The 20,812-nt window shown below is 45.0% G+C and overlaps 1 protein-coding gene across 1 annotated transcript in view; it reads left to right on the plus strand.

Annotated features, from left to right (window-relative positions):
• Positions 1-20,812, plus strand: part of MDGA1 (MAM domain containing glycosylphosphatidylinositol anchor 1) — a 124,360-nt gene that overhangs the window by 34,858 nt on the left and 68,690 nt on the right. The window contains exons 2-7 of the mRNA XM_065736267.1: positions 4,192-4,331; positions 6,769-6,943; positions 11,391-11,587; positions 14,375-14,507; positions 18,877-19,146; positions 19,560-19,889. Of these exons, the coding sequence (XP_065592339.1) occupies positions 4,192-4,331; positions 6,769-6,943; positions 11,391-11,587; positions 14,375-14,507; positions 18,877-19,146; positions 19,560-19,889 (1,245 nt within the window). The remainder of the gene's footprint in view (positions 1-4,191; positions 4,332-6,768; positions 6,944-11,390; positions 11,588-14,374; positions 14,508-18,876; positions 19,147-19,559; positions 19,890-20,812) is intronic.

Raw genomic sequence — 20,812 nt, forward strand, 5'->3', positions numbered from 1 at the left:
GGCAATGCAGAATCTGTCTCCTACCACCCTCTCTGTGAAGGCCTTCTCATTACTGTCAGAGATAGGGAATCTCAGGTTCAGAAAGATGAAGTGGCTAGACCTGTGAACCAAATACATGTTACTCAGTCCTCTCCAAGAAAGAGTTCTCTCCTTTTCTACTTTTTAATGATATTAGCAACCTCTAAGCACCAAGAGTGTCATAAACTTTCCAGATTATAGTAATAATAACATTGTACAGTACATTGCACTGGGAATAAAATTATTTTACCCACTCCAATTTCCTTTTGTTTTAATGTGTGAATATATCAAATGAAAGCATAGTAGGTAATCTTGATGCAAGGGCCAAATGTGTTATAAGCCAGCTCTTTTCAGTGGAAGGGCTTAATGCTTCTGGTCCAGAGCTTGAATTTTACATTGTAAAGCATCTGGCTTTGAATATTTGGCTCAGTTTCTCTGGAGCGCTTTGTGCAGTCCTGCTCCTGAAAAGTTTAGTAGGACATGCTGTATATGCAAGACTCATTCTTTGTAGGGCACCTCTGAGAATGGCTGAGATTCTTTCTCCATCTCCAGCACCTGGCCTGATGCTCCAGCCTTTCTTTTTGCTCCCAAGGGCCTTTTTGAAACTTGTTTCCTCTGAGAAACAGGTCTTGCACATTGCTGGGGCAACAGGATGGCAAACTGTCAGCATCCTGAAATCCTCCAGAAGACCTGGGCTGATGTCAAACAATAATATATTCCTTCTGTTCAGACACATTAGAAGTACAATTAATCCTCACCATGGAATGAAATGGCTTTCCTAGCCTCTGTGTGCTGTGACAGGCTGAGCTTGGAACCAAGACTTCTAGAGTCCCATCCTTTGATTTAACACAATCCTTTGGGAGCTGGATTCATCTCTTGCTCAACCCCCATGCCTTCACTGCTATCAGGTTGAATCTAAGGCTGTTTTCTCAGCCTCCTATGCCATCTACTTGAGCACTTTTCTCTCCAAAACAGCCCTAGGCTTTTTGGTCTCCCTTTTGAGAGATTTGGTTCATATGGGGTTTAAAACATGGCAAAATGATTGTTGGTCTTGTGGGAGACCTTGTGGTGTGATTGCAAGAGAGATGTTACAGCTTGAACAGTAGTGATTCAATTAAAGTGACATCCCTTTCCACTAAATGGAGCTTACTGTATTCCTGATGGTAACACAAAGCTGAATGTACATACCCTTGCTTCTAAGCTTTGTGACAGCCCAGGTGGCTCCAAGGGGAGAGAAGAACAAAACTGTGACACAACGTATATCTCCAGCACTGTCATTTTGCTGTAGGTTAGTGCCATATATTGCTTTGCACTGCAGAATAAGAATTAGTTTATATAATATTTCTATCAAACTTGGGCAACAATAATGACAATGAAGTATTTTGGCAGCACAGTGGCTGTGCAAAAAACCTCTTGTACGGTACAACTGTACTTAAAGTTTTGCTGTGGAAATTCCCTGTGTAGAAATGCCTTCAGGCAGGTGGCAGAGAGGTTACAGGAGACAGGTGAATGTATGGCAGTGGGATGGCCAAAGGCAGAAGCGTGCAGGTTGGAAGGCTTAAGGCTAAAGAGATTGTGCATCATGTGGGGCATAGCTGAGCAACTCAAAGCAACATTTAACTGTGAGCGAGAGCTGCAGATAAATATTCTAATTCTCCACGGGGTGGCTGGCAATTAGGTTTTGCAGTAAGGTCATGTTTGCAAAGGGAGAACAGAGCCACCAGCCGGCAAATGTAGCCCAGAGAATGGGAAGAGAGATTTCAAGAGCTTTACTGCTGCAGGATGTCAGGACTCCACTGAAACAGGAGTGGCATAGGTCAGGGGCAGAATGTGCTACAGGTTAGGAAGGGACAGAGTTTTTCTCTTTCATTCATTCATGGTGCAGGAGGCCTTCAGCATCATGGAGAACATTTTGCTATTGTGAGCAATGCTCTGCAGTGCATTTGGGTAGAAGTGTTACGGTATGTCTGCAGAGGGCTGGAGCAGTTGTGATAAGAGGTGATGTTTTGGATTAAAGTATACTGGCAAAGGTTACGTGGGCATCTGAATTGCTGCTCTACCATTGTTGAATTGACAAGCAATCATGCAGTCTTTTACTGATAAGTCACTGTTTTACTTAAGAAGAATTCAAGAATTTTCTGCCATCTGGGCAGGGGAAGGTTTCTCATCTGCTCAGTTCTATCAGTGGAACATTGACCTTTGGTTTCAGAGATGCCAGACAAGTTCATACAAGTCCAGCAGATGAAAGAGATTAAAGGAATTGTATATGTTTGTGCCATCATACTGTTCAAATAAATACATTGCTTCTCCTAGTCAATAGCTCAGGTAGTAATGAGCCCATCATGATTTTGCCAACCAAGTAACACCAAACTGGAAGGGCAGTGAGGCACCAGCACAGGTTGTGCAGAGGTGTAGTGGAAGCCCCATCCCTGGAGACATTAAAGGTCAGGCTGGACACAGCTCTGAACACTGATGTAGGTGTCCCTGTTTGTTGTAGGAGAGTTGGACTAGGGAAACTGCTAGGGTCCCTTCCAACTCAAACAGTTCTATGATTCTTAAAAAGAGGAAATAGCTTGCTGCCTGAGTTCTGGGTGACCATGATGTGCTGGAGAGCCCAGCAGCAAGAGCAGCTGGTGGCTGCCCACAGAACTGTGTCATATGCCACCCTTGTGTCATAGCTGCTCAGGGATCTGCTTTGCAGTGACACCACTTTGTACAGGTAGACCTCACAGGCAGATCTCTGCTGCCCAAGCCCAGCCTGCCCTAGGTCTGTGCTGCTATTAGATGAAACCAGCATAAATCTAAGCACTTCTGTTTCCCATCTGGATGGGTGTAGAGCATTTTGATTATGCTTGTAGCAGACTAAGAAACGGCTCCTAAAAATTAATAAATAAATAAAGTAGTAGTTCATCTAACCTTGAGAAAGATGTGGGTGCTCAGTTCAGCTGTAACATGTTGTACGAATCAGTGTTTGTTTCAGAAGGCTCACTAAGGCTCTTTGCTTTAAGCCTTTGGATTGCCTGTCTTGTAATGGCCTTGTTTGCATTGTATTTCACTAATGGCAGCTGTAGCTGTGACTCTGGAGTCACCTGGAAGTGTTGCAGCATGACAGGGCAGTGCATCCCAGGGGCACTCTCGTGGAGGTGGTGGTTCTTAGACACATGTGTGAGTTTCTCTGTTCCTTGAAGTGTGACTGGAGTTTTCCCCTCGAACAAGCACAGGTGTCTCATTGGGCTGCACAGTCACTTTCAATACATCTCAGCCGCTTCAGTGATCACACAGATGCTTTTGGAGTAGGGAACCAAGGGCTGCTCATACAGACCTCTAGAGTTAAGGTGGTTTTCTTATTAGATCCTGTGCTCTCGCTGTTTCTCTCTCCCTTTCGTTGATGAGAGTTACAATATTAACTGCTGGCTGGGGACTTGCAGTTTTCAAACTCTGCTCTGGGAACTTTCTTTCCATTAATTTTACCCCTGCACAACTTGCTTGTTTTCCTGTCTGGACTGCCAGTCACTGGTCTACTTCAGAGAAGAGTGAGAGAGTCCTAGAGGTAATGGGTTTTCTGGTCCCACAGAGTCTGCTTCCTCTGGCACAGGGCTGCAGTGGGTTGCTGTGTAATTTGGGAAAGACTTGTTTTTCCTGTAGCATGTACCGTGCATGTTCTAGCGATATGCTGAAAGCCATAAAGAGCTTCAAGGCCCTTTCTGACTCCACTCAGCAGTTATCCTAGCCCCCTGCATAGTAAATCATAGGCATCATGCCTGTTTTAGACAGACATAGAGCAGCTGTGATTTGACCAGATCCTTGCTTTAACCACTTGTGTATGCTCATTTTTGGGAAAATTTTTGGGAGTTCTTGGTCCTCAGCCCATTCACAAAGGTCTTAAAAATACTCCGTATTTTCCTTTCAGTGCCTAGAGCTACTAATTTCAACAGCACCTAAGGACTTAAAGTAGCAGCTGATACCAGGCTCCCAGGAAATAAGGGTAATTGCTTAATTCTCCATCTTCTGAGACTTTTGTGTCTCATACACAGCACTGTCTGGCTCTTCCCATCTATGGTTCAAGTGGTGGCACTTCCACCCTGCTGTGGGAACAGCTGTCAAGAGTGGAGTGGAGTCAGGAGATCGAAATGCTACTTGTTTCCTTCTTTACCTCTTCTTTCCTCTCTGCAGCTCCTGCTCAGGCCCAAATCATCCATGCTGGGCAAGCATGTGTGGTGAAGGAGGACAACATCAGTGAACGTGTGTACACGATTCGGGAAGGGGACACACTGGTCCTGCAGTGTCTGGTCACAGGACACCCCCGGCCACAGGTAAGACTTCAGTCTCACTTGTCAGCAGGATGCCCAGCTTTCTCCTGCATGTTGGAGCCAGGTAGTGATGTCCTTTAGCACAAATACTCACTTTTCAAACTGTGAAGAAGCCTTGTTTCCAAAGAACTTGGTCCAAACCGCTTTGCAGGAGCCTACCCAAAACTTCTAGTGGTATTCAGTATGTGAAGTTTCCAACAAAATGGGAGAACAACCCATTGTACAATCAACCCTTGAACTTCTTCCTGCAACAACCTGAACAAGAACTTTGTAATACACTCCACAGAGCTTTCAAGGAGTTCACTGGTCCTTGCTTTAGAGCTGCCAACAAGAGGCAAATTCAGACCTGCAATGCTGGAGATGTTCATGCTGGTGGTCAGTCACAGCTCAGTGAGGAGAACTGGAGGTGTGAATAAGGCTAACTGTTAGGGTCCCTGGAGGGCTGCATAGCCTCAAAAGTGCTGTGCAACCCCCTCCACACCCCTCAGGTACTCAAAGCAGGCTGTTTCTTCACTGATGTGAATGTGTTTATAAAGACCCTGAACCAGAGCGTGAGTCTGCCTGCTCTTGGACAGTGTGACAGGAATGGCAGCTGGTGTGTGCTGGAAGGCAGGGTGTACCAGAATACCCTCAAGGGATCCAAGTATAATACATGCACCTTCTTGGCCCTCATTTTCAATCTTGGAAGTCAAAGACATTTGTGCTCAGCAGCTCTACGTTAGCATATGCCAATCAACCCCTCCATGGATTTGCTTGTGAAGAGATGCTTGACTGAGAGGAGATGACGAAGGAGAAGGAGAGAGATTCAAACAGCAGGATTTGAAATGAATTGTCCATCAAAGCATATTCCTGGAAGCTCTACCTAAGGTTGTTGAACATGTGGGAAGATGCTGGCAGGTTGTGGAGATTTGAGCCTGAGAAGACAGATTTCTGTAGGACAGCCTGATGCACAGCATGCTTGTGGGCAACGCTGAGTTGTGATATTGCCCAGATGCACAAAAGGGATGCTGTAATGTAGAACGAGGAGTGATGAGGGAGGTTGGGACCTGTGTATATTAAACACGGCACATGTCCTATTTCTGCCCTGTCTCTTCACAGATAGATTTCTTCCCCAGCTAAGCTCTTCTTCTAACCTTTGTTTAATCTTTTCTTTTCTGTCCTATCAGCCAGTCATTAAAGTATGAAAATGTGGCCAAAATGCTTAAATGAGATTGAAATTGAAAAGATTAAAGAGCTGGCTGAAGTCTTCTTGCAAACAGGAGACTTGATGCCCTCAGACAATTTCATAATAAGCCTACAAAGGCCAAGTAAATCCTAGATCATTAGCTCCAAAAGTCTGCTCAGCCTGGTGCGCTGCAACTGTGATTTAGACATGCCTGTCATTTCTAGAGCAACAGCATCAATCAGGTGATAGCAGTGATCATTAGGTGAAGTCTGGGGTGGGGGTCCAGGTATCCAGTCCATCACCAAAGTTGACTGAAAGTCTCTCTCCTTTCTGTTGGCAGATCCTGTTGGATCCCAGCCCCAGAATCTAGATGGCTTAAGTGTGGGGACCATCAGAGTCATCAGCCCTCAGAAGGGTAGTTTCTGATATAGGCAGCCAAGGGACTGAACTAAGCCATCTTTCCCTTCTATTGTCTGGGCAAGCTTGTACCAGTATTGCTCAGACTGTACCTCATTACAGACTTTAAAATAACATTTCAGTCTTTAGAAGTATCGTCCTCTTGCCGCCATTCATTGTGAAATACCATGTTGCTACGTTGCACCCATCAGCCAGGACCTTAAGACATGTAACACATGGCCAGAAATGCAAGATGCCCTGTAATCTGAAGGGATTCTTGTTTCTTTTCTTTTTCTGTTGTTTTAAAATCAAATTTTGTATACTGCAGAAGGATGACTTATAAAAATAACATACATGGGGGTTTCCTGTGGGAAGGAGGTGAAAGCCAGATAGTAACAGCAGTTTCAGCTGTTGGAAAAGCAAACAGCAGAAATAACCTTGCTGTCCAGAAAAAGATGAAAGGGTGCTGACTGCAATAAAAGCTCTGTAGTTGTAAGTTGATGTGTTCTATAGCTTCATGGCCTGCTAGCCACGTGGGATCCTGAGGCTTAATGATGAAAGTCCTGTGCTCCTCATATAGTGATATTAAACCAAGCAAGTTAGAGGACTGTAGCAGGAGCGATGGGGGTATGCTGTGTCTGTGTGATCTGAAGGATTATCCCAGTTTCCAGAACATGGGAATTGGTGATGGCTGAGAATCGGCAGCTGTTCTCCAGAGACATACTGAGATCAGCAACTGAGCTTTGGTTAAGTCTAGTGGTACTCTAGGGCCTATTTCTGTGGATGACTGGGGAGGAAGGAGAAGGGAGAAAAGGGAGTGCTGCTGTCTGCTGAGATCTCTGGTTTGTGTCGCTGGTAGACTGTGTTTTTCTTGTGCAGGTGAGATGGACCAAAACAGCTGGCAGCGCGTCGGACAAATTCCAAGAGACGTCAGTGCTTAACGAGACCCTTCGGATTGAGAAGATTCAAAGGCTGCAGGGGGGTCGCTATTACTGTAAAGCAGAAAATGGGGTTGGGGTCCCTGCCATCAAGTCCATTCGAGTAGATGTGCAGTGTAAGTCGTTTAGCGGCAACCCAGATCTTCCCACAGTTCTACTGCTTGTCTCTGTCTTGCTGCGGGGCTGGTAGGTAGCTGCATTGCTCTAGGGCCATGTGCACCCAATTCAGAGGCAAAGGGACTATTGTACTGCCTGTTTTTCCTTACTGATCAGATCTGTGTGGGAAAAAGATGGCTCTACCTGTCCATGCCAGCACTCTCTTTTAGATAGTGTGATGTCTGTCACTGCCAGAGGTCCTAGCACTGTTGTGGGATATAGCATTTGTAGATGGCTTCCGCTTTGTCTTCATTATGAAGCTGGCTTGGTTTGTTTCTTTAAATCAGTAGTTCTTCAGATGTCTGTTTCTGAAACCCCACGTAGCTAACTGTAGCGTGGTGGAAACAGCAAAAGATTCTGGGATGCATCTGAAGAAGCTGAGTTGTGAGAGGGTAAATGTGAAGGAAACTATTGAGGATCCTTTGGTTTCAGAAGTAACTCAGTATTTCTCTGCTCTTTGCAATGCCTGACTGTCTAGTGTTCTGGAGGTGCTATTAAAAGCTCTCCACCTTTGAAGATTTCTCATGTTGATTCTTGGGCATTCTTATGTTTATTCTTGGGCAATTCTGTCAAAAGGGAAGGAAGTTAGACTTGTCCTGTACTCCTCATATAGGATGAATTGGAGATATAAGTTCTAAGCAACTTTTGAAGTGATTTGCCCTCTAGGGGAAAATTCTGTTCATTGCTCTTGGCTGTCCCCTATTCCAGATTCCTCCAATACTATTAACACCACATCTCTCTCCTCACCTCATCTGAGAAGGTCTAACCAGCAATGGACTGATGCAAAACATGCAAATATAAAGCAGCTGGAACTCTCATCTCCTGTTCACAAAGTCTTTCCAGCAGTGCAGTCTCTTGTGCTGATATGTACTGTGGCTGTCTGTCAGTGGAGCAACTCTCAGGCTTCAAAACCCCAGGACATACCTGAAGTCTGGGCAGAGACTTTGCTTGTAGGAAATGATGCCTGGCTGCATCCTTTTACTCCCACTATGCAGTCTTGAGATGAGTGCTAGTGTGTTCAAGCACTATGCTACTGTCTGTTTAGACTTTGTGACTCTTACAAAGCATGCTGCAGACTTGAAAATCCTTGGCTTTGGTAACCTTGTGATCCACAGTTGTATTATCTAGTTTGGAGTGGTTTTCATCTCCCTTTCTTCCTTGGTGTACCCTGTATTGGGTGTAACAGAGTGTGAGCACCATCCCACGGATTTGGAGTATATGCATGAGGTTCCAACCTTTTGGCTTGCCTGGGCCACACTGAGTGAAGAGGAATTGTCTTGAGCTATGTGTAAAATGTATAATACAGTTAAGGTGTGTAAGTAACAAAACCTTTTCTTCGTTTGTTTGTTTGGTTTTTGTATTTTTCATTAAATCATTTTATAAAAAAAAGGCAACAAAAACATAAAACTAGCAGTTAGGACACGTATGGCACATTGCTTCATCTGAGCCTCTTGCCACTTTGAATCGGATGAATGTTTCTTCATAGGCATTGCATAGCTTTGTTGGAGAAGTCCTGACACAAGCCAAGCGCTGCTTGGCTTCTCTGACCATTTCCTCTCATGCATACATACATACAATAACTCTCTGTATCAAAAGAGTCTTGCTCTTCTCAGTCCTCAGTATGGCACCTTGCCAGAGTCTTTGTCTCTAGGAACTGTGCTGTTGTGTGAGTCTCTCTTCATGGGCTATGGGCATTCCCTTTACTTCTGAGATGCAGACTGGAACTAGAGTGATGTAGTGTCCTGTAGTCCTTCATGCAGCTCTGACCTGTAGAACTGTGGGGCTAATGGGATGGCCAAGGGCTTTCTCATACTAACATCTACTCTGAAGATGGACTTGGTAATGCACCTCTGTTCTGTCCACTTGAATTCTGGGGAGGAGAACCTATTACCTGCTAGTATTTGCATTAGGTATAAGGGAACACATAGGAATAGCCACAGATTTTGTTGAACGCTCACTCAGGCAACCTTCATCTGAATGAACCAGAATTTGAAAACACAACCCTCTTTTCCCTACATTCCTGTTTGTAGTTAAAAGGTAAGTAATCACTCTCATTTGGACCTTGGTGCCCTTGACAGTGGGTGGTAGTCACTCATACTATTAGATAAAGGTTGTATGGAGAGCACCAATGCTACCAAGAGAATATCAAACTGGAAGCACTAACCTGTGCAGCAAGTTATTCCTTTGTCCCAAGCGTGTGTTGAGTGAGACTTTAAAGTGTTGTTCAGGTGCTGGCAGAGATGCAGCTGCAGTGTAGAGTATTTTTATGTGTGAGAGAGGGAAAGAAAAAGAAAAAAAGAATAGATGTTTACAAGCTTATATTGCACATGAAACATCCCATGTGATCTTCTCCATGAGCTGCCTTGGGCCAAATTTATCATTTGTGGAGCTCACTGACATCAGTGGCTTTACTCGTACATCAAGCACATGTGTATTGTCATAGGTCTTATTTTAGCTTTCCTCAAGAGGACTAAGCTTACAGCTGACTGCTATTAAAGAAGGATGGAAGATTTGAAGGAGGAAAGGTCTAGCAAGGAAAAGGAAGGTAATGTTTTCTATTTGGGGAGTAGCTGGGAACTGGCAGACTTGAATAGGGAGCGTTATCTTTGATGGGTAAGGGAAGTGTTTTGCCATGCATCCTGTGAGAAAATGGGGCCTCAGAGAGGTGGTAGCTACTGAGTTATTCATATAAAGTGTGAATGAATAAATGGGGATTAAGGAATGCAGAAGAGGAAAGACAGTGCCCGAAGTCCAGATTCAGGAGAATTTGATGTAAAATTGTTGTGGCCACATGGAGACAGCCCTTCATCGAGAGGGGCTGTTTTTCTCAACCTGTGCATGTTTTTCTTCAGTCTTGGATGGCTTTTCTGTGTGTTGTTTGTTTTCTCTTGCCTTGTCCACAGCTCTACTCATCTCTCTGAGCTGTGTTATGGTCAAACCAACAAGTCTCAGGTCTCATTTCTAGTGCTGTCTACCAAGCATACAGCTTACAAAAATATGCAAATCCAGCAGTTAACACTTGTGATTCAGTGGAGAACATACGTTATTTGGATGAGTCGTTAGCAGAAACTCATCTCTTCTCCCCCATTTCCTTCCTGGGAGCCAGACTTCCAAACTTGCAAATCTCTAAAATGATTTATCTTGAAAATTAGGTGACGCAAAAGAGCTGGAGGTGATGGGTGCATGTCCTCTTCCTCCCTGTTGTTAAAAGCAGGAGACAGCACTGGCAACAGAAGGGCATTCTGGATGAGTGTGCCTCAGTTATTTTTCAGTCGAAGATTGGTTCATAAAGTTTCTGAAAATACAGAAGTGCTTCACTGAGTTCAGTGGACTACTTAGAAGACATGCTTAAGGTCATGGGGCACGTTTCAGTTTTAGAGAGCCAAATTGTCCCAGCTTTTTCAAATGGGATTTTTACATTTAATTCTACTCAGTACTGAAGTTGTTCTGGAAGGGGAAAGATGCATCTAACAAGGTAAAGATCTCCTTTTTAGCAGGAAGGCAGCCAGTAGGGAGCAGTGTGGCCTGGGTGGAAGCAGGAAGTAACCTCCATGTACTCTCTCTGAAGGGCTGTTGCTTGTGTCCTTGCAAGTGAAGTTATTTATAACCATTGATGCAATGACGATAGTTGCCCGGTATGGATATGGTAAAGGAAGATTTGGAAGGACTATTTTGTGTAAAGGGAGAGAAAAAAAAATCCCATCAGTTTAGGAATGGGTGATAGAGATGCAGTGAGTAAAAATTACTGAAGTCAGTGCAGACATTGGGAAGGAGGAAATACAGGCAATATTTTAACTGGGAATAAGTTATACACGCCTATCACTATGTTTTGCCTCTCGTGTTCTTGTGGCCACCCTATCAAGACTTGCTGCTGTCTAGGACATTGATCTTGTCCTGGTGTCTGTTCTTACCCCTTCGCTTGTCAGCAACTCACAGCCACAAGCTTAGCCCTGTGATTTCAGAAGAGGACTGGAAAGTGGGAGCAAAGGAAATGAGGACACGGTAGAGTTTCCTGGAATCTTTCTGACTTCTCACTGAAGCTGATAATATTGATTTTGGGTTTGAGGTGTCATTGATGGTCAGATGACAGTCCTTCTGACAGACAGATGTGTGGCAAACACAGCTTACTGGGAGGCTGCACGGAATCTGCATACTGGAGGGTGCTTTATATTCTCTGAATGTTGTGTGATGAGCGGGAGAATTTTGGCTTCTCCTGTCTGTTCCCTTTAGATGCTGCTAGTGTTACCTGTCCTCAGATCAGCTCTGACTTCAGCAGTTGTCCTTGGCCAAATATGTGGGAACTTCCCCTCTCCCCTGCAGCCCCTGGAGCATCATCTGCTCTGCAGGCTGTACATGCAGACAATGCTTCACTAACAATTGCTGCGGCCCTCCTTACCTTCATTCCAGATCTAGATGAACCTGTGCTCACCGTTCACCAGACGATCAGTGATGTACGTGGCAGCTTCTACCAGGAGAAGACTGTCTTCCTCCGTTGCACCGTCAACTCCAACCCACCAGCTCGCTTCATATGGAAACGGGGAGCTGAGACACTTTCTCACAGTCAGGACAATGGTGTGGACATTTATGAACCCCTCTACACACAGGTGAAAAGAGACAAACCTCCATAAGCTTGTGATGAACACCTTGGTGTGTTGTAGTGCCCTCTGTAGTGGATGGTGTTTCTCTCTCTGTGTGGGTTACAGCTGTGGGGAGAGGGTGGTGGGCACTGCAAAGAGCACCAGCTCAAAAAGGGTTGGTAGGACATTCTTCTCTTTGCAAGTCCTTAGGGGGAAAGAGAAGCAGGAGAGCAGGAGGGAATGTGTCCTTGGCTTGCCATTTCTTCACGTTTTGGTACTGTCCCTGACAGCAGTGCACAGTTTTCCTAATAAGTTTACGTGGCTGTGGGGCAGCTGAGACTGTTCTCCTAGCAAAAAATTTGAAGATCAGGTCTCCTCTAAGTCTGTGTTGCTTTTTTCTTAAATGAGCACCCAAGTTTGATAAGTAGGAGAAAGTGCTTCCTATTTAGCAATGTGAGAGAATGGCAAGGATTGTAGTGGGCTTGGTGAGGTAAATCATTGAATTTTTTGGGCTTGAAGGGACCCTAAAAGACCATCTAGTCCAAGTCCCCTGCAATGAACAGGGATGCCTACAGCTAGTTCAGGGTGCTTAGAGGCCAGACCAGCCTCACCTTGAGCGTTTCCTAAAGATGCAGAGATTTTCCTAATGGCCACAAGGAACAGAGGCTGAGCACTTTCTGACTTTATGACAAGGTGTAGTTCCACATGTTCCTGTTCCCCTTGCTTGCCTGTGCCAGACTTGCTCCTGCACAGCCATGAATTCCACTTTCTTCACAGTCACTTTCCTGATGACTCAGTGGGTGATTGAGGGGATTTTTTTCTAGCTCTTAACATGCTTCAGATGTCAGTTAGCACTAGAGCTTATGGAGGATGGCTAGGAAGGGGAGGGCTAGGAGAACAGCTCCCGAGGGTACCCATTTCATCCCACATTCAGTTCTGCTCTCAGGCACTCCCAAAGCTGGGCCCTAAGCACATTGTGACTGAGTTTGATTTCTGAGCGATGCCCCAGGCGACCTTTCAGTTAATGCAGTCGTGTTCATATTTTATTGAAACACACTATTTCTGCAAGTTGTGGAAATGGCCAGTCAGATGGAAACACGCAGGAAGAGTAGGAGAGAGCACAGAGCTGTAGGTTCCCAAGATGATCTGCAGAAATACTGTAGGTCAGTGCTGGTGTTTGATCCTGAGGAGAGCTTTGTCTTGTCTGGTGCTCTGTGGCATCCAACCAGGATATCCTTGGCCTCAGTGAAAGCTAAACATGCAGATTTCATTAAGCTTACTATGGTTAACAGAATACGTTGCTTAGCAAGGAAATGTCCTAGGACTTGAGATGTTTTCTCTCCAGCCAGATGAGGTGTTTGATGGAAGTTCACCGCAGCACCGTACTAACATGTAAATGACCCTGTACCCTAGAACTCCATCAGGCAATGTTCCTGCCCAGATGGGAGCTGAAGTTAGGTGAAGTGCACCTCTACAGCACATCTGGAGAATAAAGCCTTCATGGAGCTCAAATAAATTGTGCTTAACAAAGCACACTTCACAGGGCTTGTAGAACTGTCTGAGACAGGCCAGATAAACTGCTATCAGTGTCAGGTTTGTGTAGCCCTTTGCACTAGAAAGGGGAGAAAGATTTTGCTGTTTAAGCTTTTATAAACTTATTTACACTGAAGGTTTGTACACATTTACTCAACATTTACTAATCAATAAACTGGATACGTATGACTGTATAAAGTCACAAGCTGACACACACGTTGTAAATGCCATCATTTGTGCAGCATAGCAACAAATCTCAGGGGACAGGGCTTCCATAGGGTTATTGGTCTCTTAGGTATTTATCTTCCTAATTTACTCAGTTCAGATCCTTGTTCTCTGCATATTAGCATGCCTGAGCTCATCGTCCAGTCCCTTGAGGTTGCCTCAAGAGGATTTGTCATGCTGACACCTTCTCACATTTACAGGCAATTACGGAATGGTTTCTCCAAAAGAGACTTAGACAAGCACAAGGAGCACAGCAGCAACAAGCTGTCGTGGGAAGACGTATGAGTTGCAGGGTGTGCAAACCACAGGATGCATCTCTGAGCTTTCTGCATTCCATAAATAAAAATTTACAGAACACATCTATTGTTAATTTAACAACTTTATTCTGCTTTTATAACATGATAGAGTGCCAGCAAGTGATTCTTGTGTTTGTTTGTTGCCATAGCATGAGATAAGGCTATCAAATTCAGTGTGGACACTCTGGATTTATGCCAGCATAAATGAGATAAGAATCTAGAGAAAGATCGAAAGGGTTGGGGAGGGATATTCGAGTATGACTCTGAATTACCTTTTTTTTTCCCCTGTACTGCAATTTTTTTTTGTGGCTTACCTATTGATCATGTCATATTTAGGCCAGCACCAGTCCTGGTTTACTTTGTTTTTGCAATGCTAGACCCCTCTGACTTTATTTAGGTTCCCACTGGCATCTCAGCATGAGCTCAGGAGCTATTCTTGGACATTTAAGACTTTTTCTTTTGCTTCCACAAGATGATTGTGACAGCAGCTGGCAAGAAATTATGCCTAGACCCATTCGGTACTGCTTCCAGGTTTTGTGGCAGTCATTTGCAGGGTGTTTTGAGAAATTCTGGATGTGGAGCTATCCCTGCAAATGCTTTGTGTCTCCATTGTGTGTAGCTAGGAGGGTGTGGAGTCTGCATGGCTTCCTGAGGTTTGAATGAATATTACTTGCAAGTCTGGGGCCTGGTGATGGACTTGCAGAGATGTGTTGTACTTCGTGCACATATGTGTTTGACCTCCTTTCTCCCTGACCCTCAGGGTGAAACCAAAGTCCTGAAACTGAAGAACCTGCGGCCCCAGGATTACGCCAGCTATACGTGCCAGGTGTCTGTCCGCAATGTCTGCAGCATCCCTGATAAATCAATCACCTTCCAGCTCACAAACACCACAGGTAATGCAGTGACCTGCTGAGCAGCCATGGCCTCTCCAGGCCTACAGCCTTTAGAGGACCACCTCCAGTTTGCATGCGTGGCTGATTGTTGTAAATCTGTACGGCAGGAGCTCTGTGGTCAGGGATGCTTTAATTTGTTGCAGCCAGTGCCTCAGCCAGGCCTGCTGTGTGATCATTAAAGCAGACAACGTGTAGGTGTTGAGGCACAATGGAGTTTTTAATCCAGATGCTGTTTTATTTATTTATAATTCTAAGTGATTTTAAAAATAAATTTAATACAGTCTGGAGCAAGGCAGCTGCTGCAGAGGTCCTTACAAATAATTCATCCACATGTGACTCTGGGCTGCTTTGCAGAGCTGCACTCAGAGCACTCCCAGCCCAGGGGTCCCATGGGTACAGATGTTTCTGGAAAGCAAATATCTCTGGTGCCTTCCCAATAAATAAATCCTAGAACTGCGCACATGCTGATATCCATGCTGGCAGGGTCTGAGTGCACCTCCAGTTGCAAGCAGAATCAATTTGGTGCCTCTTGCTTGACACACAAGAGCTGAAATCATGTACCAAATGCTTGCAAAGCCCTGACTGCAACCAGTCTGTTTAACAAGGAAAAAAAGGAAAAAGTATGACAGAGTCCCCACTTGTCTTGAATATTTTCAAATGATAAGTAAATGCCAGAAAATTGCTTCCAGCTCTGGGGTATTCCATGATCAGAAAGAAAGGCAATGTAGGTGTTTGAATTATTCACCTCTCTCTTATGTAGCACAAAGTAGTTTGTATCCCTGGTGTCATCTTTGTGCAGTGGAAGCAGAACTCTTTTGATGTTGACAACTGTTGATGGGATATTGTTGATACAGTATAATTTATGTTTATTGATCTGACTTGAGCCCAGGGTGCTGAACAATAGTGGCTTCATTTTATTTAGAAAGGAAAAGAGAAATAAGCTTAAGAAAGTGAACAATAGCTCATCTTGGAATAAAAATATTTTTGTGGTAAGGTCTCTGTGAATACATCTCAGGCAACTCAAGTTACTTCCCAAGATTGTCTCAGAATGAAACACAGTGAATGCAGGAAAAACCCTTTTAAAAACCTGTGCTCATAGTGAGGAAAGGGATCTCAGTCAGCTGCTCTTCCCTGGTGTGGCTTTACCTTTGAAAAGTTTTAAAAAAGGACATTTCTCTTCATGTCCTCTCCCTCTGGTAGCCCAGCCCTTCATTTTGGCCCAGTCCTTTTATTGAGTGAACAGGGAAACTGTGTTTTCAAGTTGTTGCCAACCACTACCATGCCTGCTAACCATGTCCCTCGGTGCCACATCCACATGATTCTTGCCCACTTCCAGGGCCAGTGACTGCACCACCTCCCTGGGCAGCCTGGGCCATTGCCTCACTGCTCTTTCTGAGATGCAATTTCTACTAATATCCAAACTGAACCTCTCCTGGCACACCTTAAAGCCATTACCTCTCATCCTATCAAACACCAGCTTCTTAGGTACTTACCAAACTCTGAACTTGGTTCACCACGTATCTTATGGTGATTTTTTTTTTCTTGTGTTTTAGCTGTAAATGCACGTTCATACATAGTTATAAAAGAGCCTTACACCACAAGCTCAAAGAGACTATGGGTAATGTGTTCCAATTAAATTGTTTCAAAAGCTACCCATGAAAATGAAGCTGACATTGCACTGATAGTAGGGTTTGTGTTAAAAAGCATAGGAATGTTTATTTGGCTTACTTACCCTGTAGGTAGTGTTGTGCACAGGTGAGAAAATATCGTAGAAAGAAATCATAATTCTCTCCTTGTTTTGCATATATCTTTTCTTTTCCTCTTCTGTTCATGCATTAGCAACCTCCATAGCCTCCTTCTCTCAGGATGCTTTTCCAACTGAGAAGGGTGCAGAGGTGCATGGAAATTGATCTTTCAAACGCTTACAGACCCAGCTGCAATTGACTTTGAGAGGAGCAAGTGAGTCAGGCCAAGGGAATCTGCTCTTCTCAGTTTGTTTGCTTCTCCTTGGGTAGTTCAATTGGGCTTTTTGGGCAGGCCACAGTGCCCAGTGTGAAGGTGTGCTTCTCCCTAGCCCATTATCAGAGACTTGACCTTCACAGCAGGCAGTGAGCTCTCAGTCTGCAGCCTTAGCTGGAAGGGGGCTTTCCCTGCTGCTATCCTGTGGCACTGGAGCAGCAGGTTGGATCCAGCAGAACCATTGGGCCAGCTCAGCACCAGGCTGTCATTGTCTGCTCCAGCAGGACAGGGGTGATGTTTTCCCTTTCCTTGATTTCTGCAAAATTAAGCAGCCCAGCTGGTTAATTCTCCTGCAGTTTTACTGCAGCAAATTGGACTTCAAAGGGAATTGAAAGCGACTCTTTGTTTTTAATGGTCCCCTTGCTTCTCTGCAGACTCCGCCAGCAGGTTTTCTGAGCCAAGAACAAAAGGAATTGCCACAGGTTACAAATAAATGAGATTCATCTCATGCATAACAATGTCTGCAGCTTGTTAACCCCTATCTGCTGATAGGAGGGTGAGTGGGAGCCCCTGCAGACTGCCACAGCCAGGGTTCCATTTTGGGACTATGGAAGCTCCCTGCCTCAAGCTGTGTGGGTGGCAGCTTTGCAGTCTCCCTGTTTCCAATCTTACCCGCACACACAACCTGCCCCAAGGCAGTGCTTGCCCAGCACATTACTTCATTTCCGTGCTTCCTTGCCCAGAACATGTTACAGCTTTGCAAGTTGTGTCGATCCTACCCTGCACATCAAGCAACCCAGGATCCCAAAGTCTTAACAAAAAGCTGCAGAAGTTCTGGATTATGCTCCCCAGCTCTGATATCTGCTTTCTGGATGTAAACACATTTTAACCTTTCTCTAGATCTGATGTAGGTGCAGGGATGTTCCCAGGCAAGATGCTGCATCTATCAGTTTGTCTTGACTGAGACCTGTTCAGTGTCAGAGGGCAGGAACATGGTATCAGCTATATTCCTTCTTGCCACAGGGTAGTGTCCTGCCTGAGCACAATCTGTTGAGTTATTTTGTCCCTAAGTTTTACAGTTTCATGAGGTCATCTGGAGCCCAGAGGGGACAAGTACTTGCTTTGCCACTCAGTGAGCGTTAACCTTTGGGCATGGGCTTCTCTCCTGGAATGCTGGAAGCAACCATATAGGCCCTGAGTGCAGGCTGTGGACTCACAAAATCCAAGGGCTCTAACCACAGGCCTCAAAAGGGCCAGGAGCGCAGGAGGCAGAGGAATCACCCTCATCCTTAAGCACAGCTAGCCACATCTGGCACAAAAAGCATAGTCCACAGCCAGGGAGAATGCACTGGAACTGGTGTGCTAACACAGTATTCCAGTGTAGCAGTAGTTGTGCTGCTAAATTACGGTGCAGGTGCTGAGGAGAGAGCACTCCTCCTCGCCTTGTTTGTACAGACTGTAATTCAGAGATCCAGCACCAACCCAGCACAGCTCATTAACACAGGGTCCAGGGAGAGGGAGACTGAAATAATGATGCTGTTAAATCAGGCTTCATGAATATGGAACAATGTCTTATTTTGCATTATTATGGCAGTTACTTAAAACATACTCCCCGCCTTTGTGCTGGGTACTGCTACTTTCTCAGTTCTGTCTGGATGGAGCCAGCAGTGATGCTGACAAGGGCTTTAGAAAGCTTGTCTTGGGATGAGGCAGAGAATACAAAGGAGATGATGCAATGAAACTGAGAATATAGAGAGAGGAGTTTGGGATTAGTTTGAGGAGAGAGGTGTAGTGAGAAGAGTGCAGAAATAAAATAAGCCTAAACCACGTGGTAGGTTACCCAAAGGATAAGTTGTCTAGGCATTTTGAATCATTCCCAATTGTTCAGTTGTGCGTGAAAAGAGTATCCCAGGATTTGGTTTATAGAGAAATCTATTTGGCACCTGTGTGATGGGTACAGAGTTGCAATTCATGGTCTCACTTTCCAGTTTTCTAAACTGACAAATTATGTCTTATTGTCTTTCCTACCTGCGCAAGGAGAGTTTGTTAGACTTTTCTTCTTAACTGAGCCCTAAGCCTAGAGAACTTGTAGTGAACAGTCTTAAAATACTATACCTAGCTGTGTCCCTCGTCTGAGCAATGGCTGTGGGGTTTAAGTATGACGTCTGGTCTGGGTTGTTTGAAGGTCTTGCTTGCAGTTTCCTAACCATAGAAAAGAATGCTTTAACTCAAAACAAAACAAAAAGTTAATGATACTGACTTTTATCTGTAATGAATTAATGGGTCCCTGCAGCTCTCCTTTCTCAAACACCTAACTTCAAGAAGAAATCCTAGAAAGCATAAAGCTGCGCGTGTGTGAGCAGACAGGTCCTTTTCAGGCTTAGAAGTGTCCCTCTTTGTCCTCTTCCAGCTCCACCTGCTCTGAAACTGTCAGTCAATGAAACATTGGTGGTCAACCCTGGTGACAATGTCACTATGCAGTGCTCTCTGATAGGCGGTGACCCACAACCAGAGGTGCTTTGGTCTCATTCTCCTGGCCCGTTGCCTCCTAACAGCCTTGTGCAAGGAGGCAACCTCACCATCTGGAGGATCCGTGTGGAGGACTCGGGCTACTACAACTGCACAGCCATCAATAACGTGGGGAACCCAGCAAAGAAGACGGTGAACCTACTGGTGCGATGTAAGTTGCTCTTTTTCTCAGAGCGTGGGTTTTCAAGGTGGAAGGGCTAGATTTGCATTCCCCCTGAGTGTTCTCATATAGCTAAGGGTGAATGGGATACTTAGAAGGAATAAATACTCAGGAGAAGCTGTCATGCAAGCTTCTGTGCTCCCAGATCAACAGCTATGCTTTGGCTGCCTGCAGCCTCATCCCAGGCTATATCACTGCCTTGGGCTAGACAGGGCTCCCAGACTGCCAGTCGTGAGGCCTTGGGGATCTCTTGTGGAGGGCTTAGCTAGGGAAGGTCTTGGGACATATATATTGTGCAGAGATGCTGCCCTCCAAAGGAACAAAGGGCTGCTGTCTTGTGCCATGCTCTAATGTCTACATTGCTCTACTGTCCCTAAATGGTTTTGCACTTGTCTTTATCCCAGCCATGAAGAATGCCACGTTCCAAATCACCCCTGATGTGATCAAAGAGAGTGAGACCATCCAGTTAGGGCAGGACTTGAAACTCTCATGCCACGTGGATGCTGTCCCCCAGGAGAAGGTTGTCTACTCTTGGTACAAGAATGGGAAACCAGCCAGGTTCTCAGACCGGTTACTCATCACCAGGAATGATCCTGAGCTCCCACCTGTGACCTGCAGCTTGGAGATTATCGACCTGAGATTCAGTGACTATGGCACCTACCTGTGTGTGGCCACCTTCCAGGGAGCACCCATTCCTGACCTCAGCGTGGAGGTGAACATCTCCTCAGAGACAGGTGAGCTTCTCTGTGAAATCTGGGGACCTTCTGAGCTTCATAAGTTGTCCTCTGCCTCCAGCCCACGGTTTTAGAGTAAGGCTGTTCAAAGAAGTCACTAATTGTGCAGAAAGGAAGGAGAGATGGTATTTCACCAAATTTCAAATTTTGCTTAGAAGTAAGTAAAAGAGAAAGAAAGCTGTACTTTACTTTCTTTGAGATTACTTATGAAGAATATCCCTCTTTTCAGAGCTATGACCAGAAGATTAGTATCACCTGTCATAACAAATTCTGTGAAAAGTTTTAATGTTTACTGGATTGTAATTTCAGTCTGTCATGGGCATTTTCTGCAGAACTCCATATGTTATGAATGCCTTTCTCCTTTAAAACCAGGGTCTAAACGTCACCCTATGGCTTGGTGAGTATGGCCCTAAGATATAGGTGAGTTTGTGTGTCTCCTTGGGAACTAAAATTCAGGGTCTCAGATCTGCAGTATTGCTTCTGGAGAAGTTGATGGATCCAGGTCTACCTTCCAACACATCTGTGTCAGCCTGCTGTCTTTCCAGCTCCTTGAGAGTATGGCACAACACAAGTAATCTGTTGAGGGCAGCCAGCTGCGTGTAGAGTTTGCCCTGACCCTTTATAAGAAGCTTATTCTCAGTTTCTGGTTTTGTGGAACCCATTATTTGGGCTGGTCCTGATGTTGTTTCTGGCCCTTTATTGCTTTAGCACCCCAGCTGAAAGTGTTATACTGCTTCTGCTGATTCAGGAATCTACCTCAGTAGAAATGCTGGGACCAGTCTGCTCCCAATGGGACTTAACTCACGTTCATTAGCAGTTTGGAGACTGAACCCTCACCTTACTATGGACCTAAAAGACACCAGTGGCTTGTGTTTCCACTCTGCTAGCAACCCTTCAGTCCTGGGGGTCTTTTGTGGGGGTCA

This window comes from Cyrtonyx montezumae, unplaced genomic scaffold, assembly GCF_038088225.1.
Source record: "Cyrtonyx montezumae isolate F1298 unplaced genomic scaffold, pur_monq_1.0 scaffold_0, whole genome shotgun sequence".
NCBI lineage: Eukaryota > Metazoa > Chordata > Aves > Galliformes > Odontophoridae > Cyrtonyx > Cyrtonyx montezumae.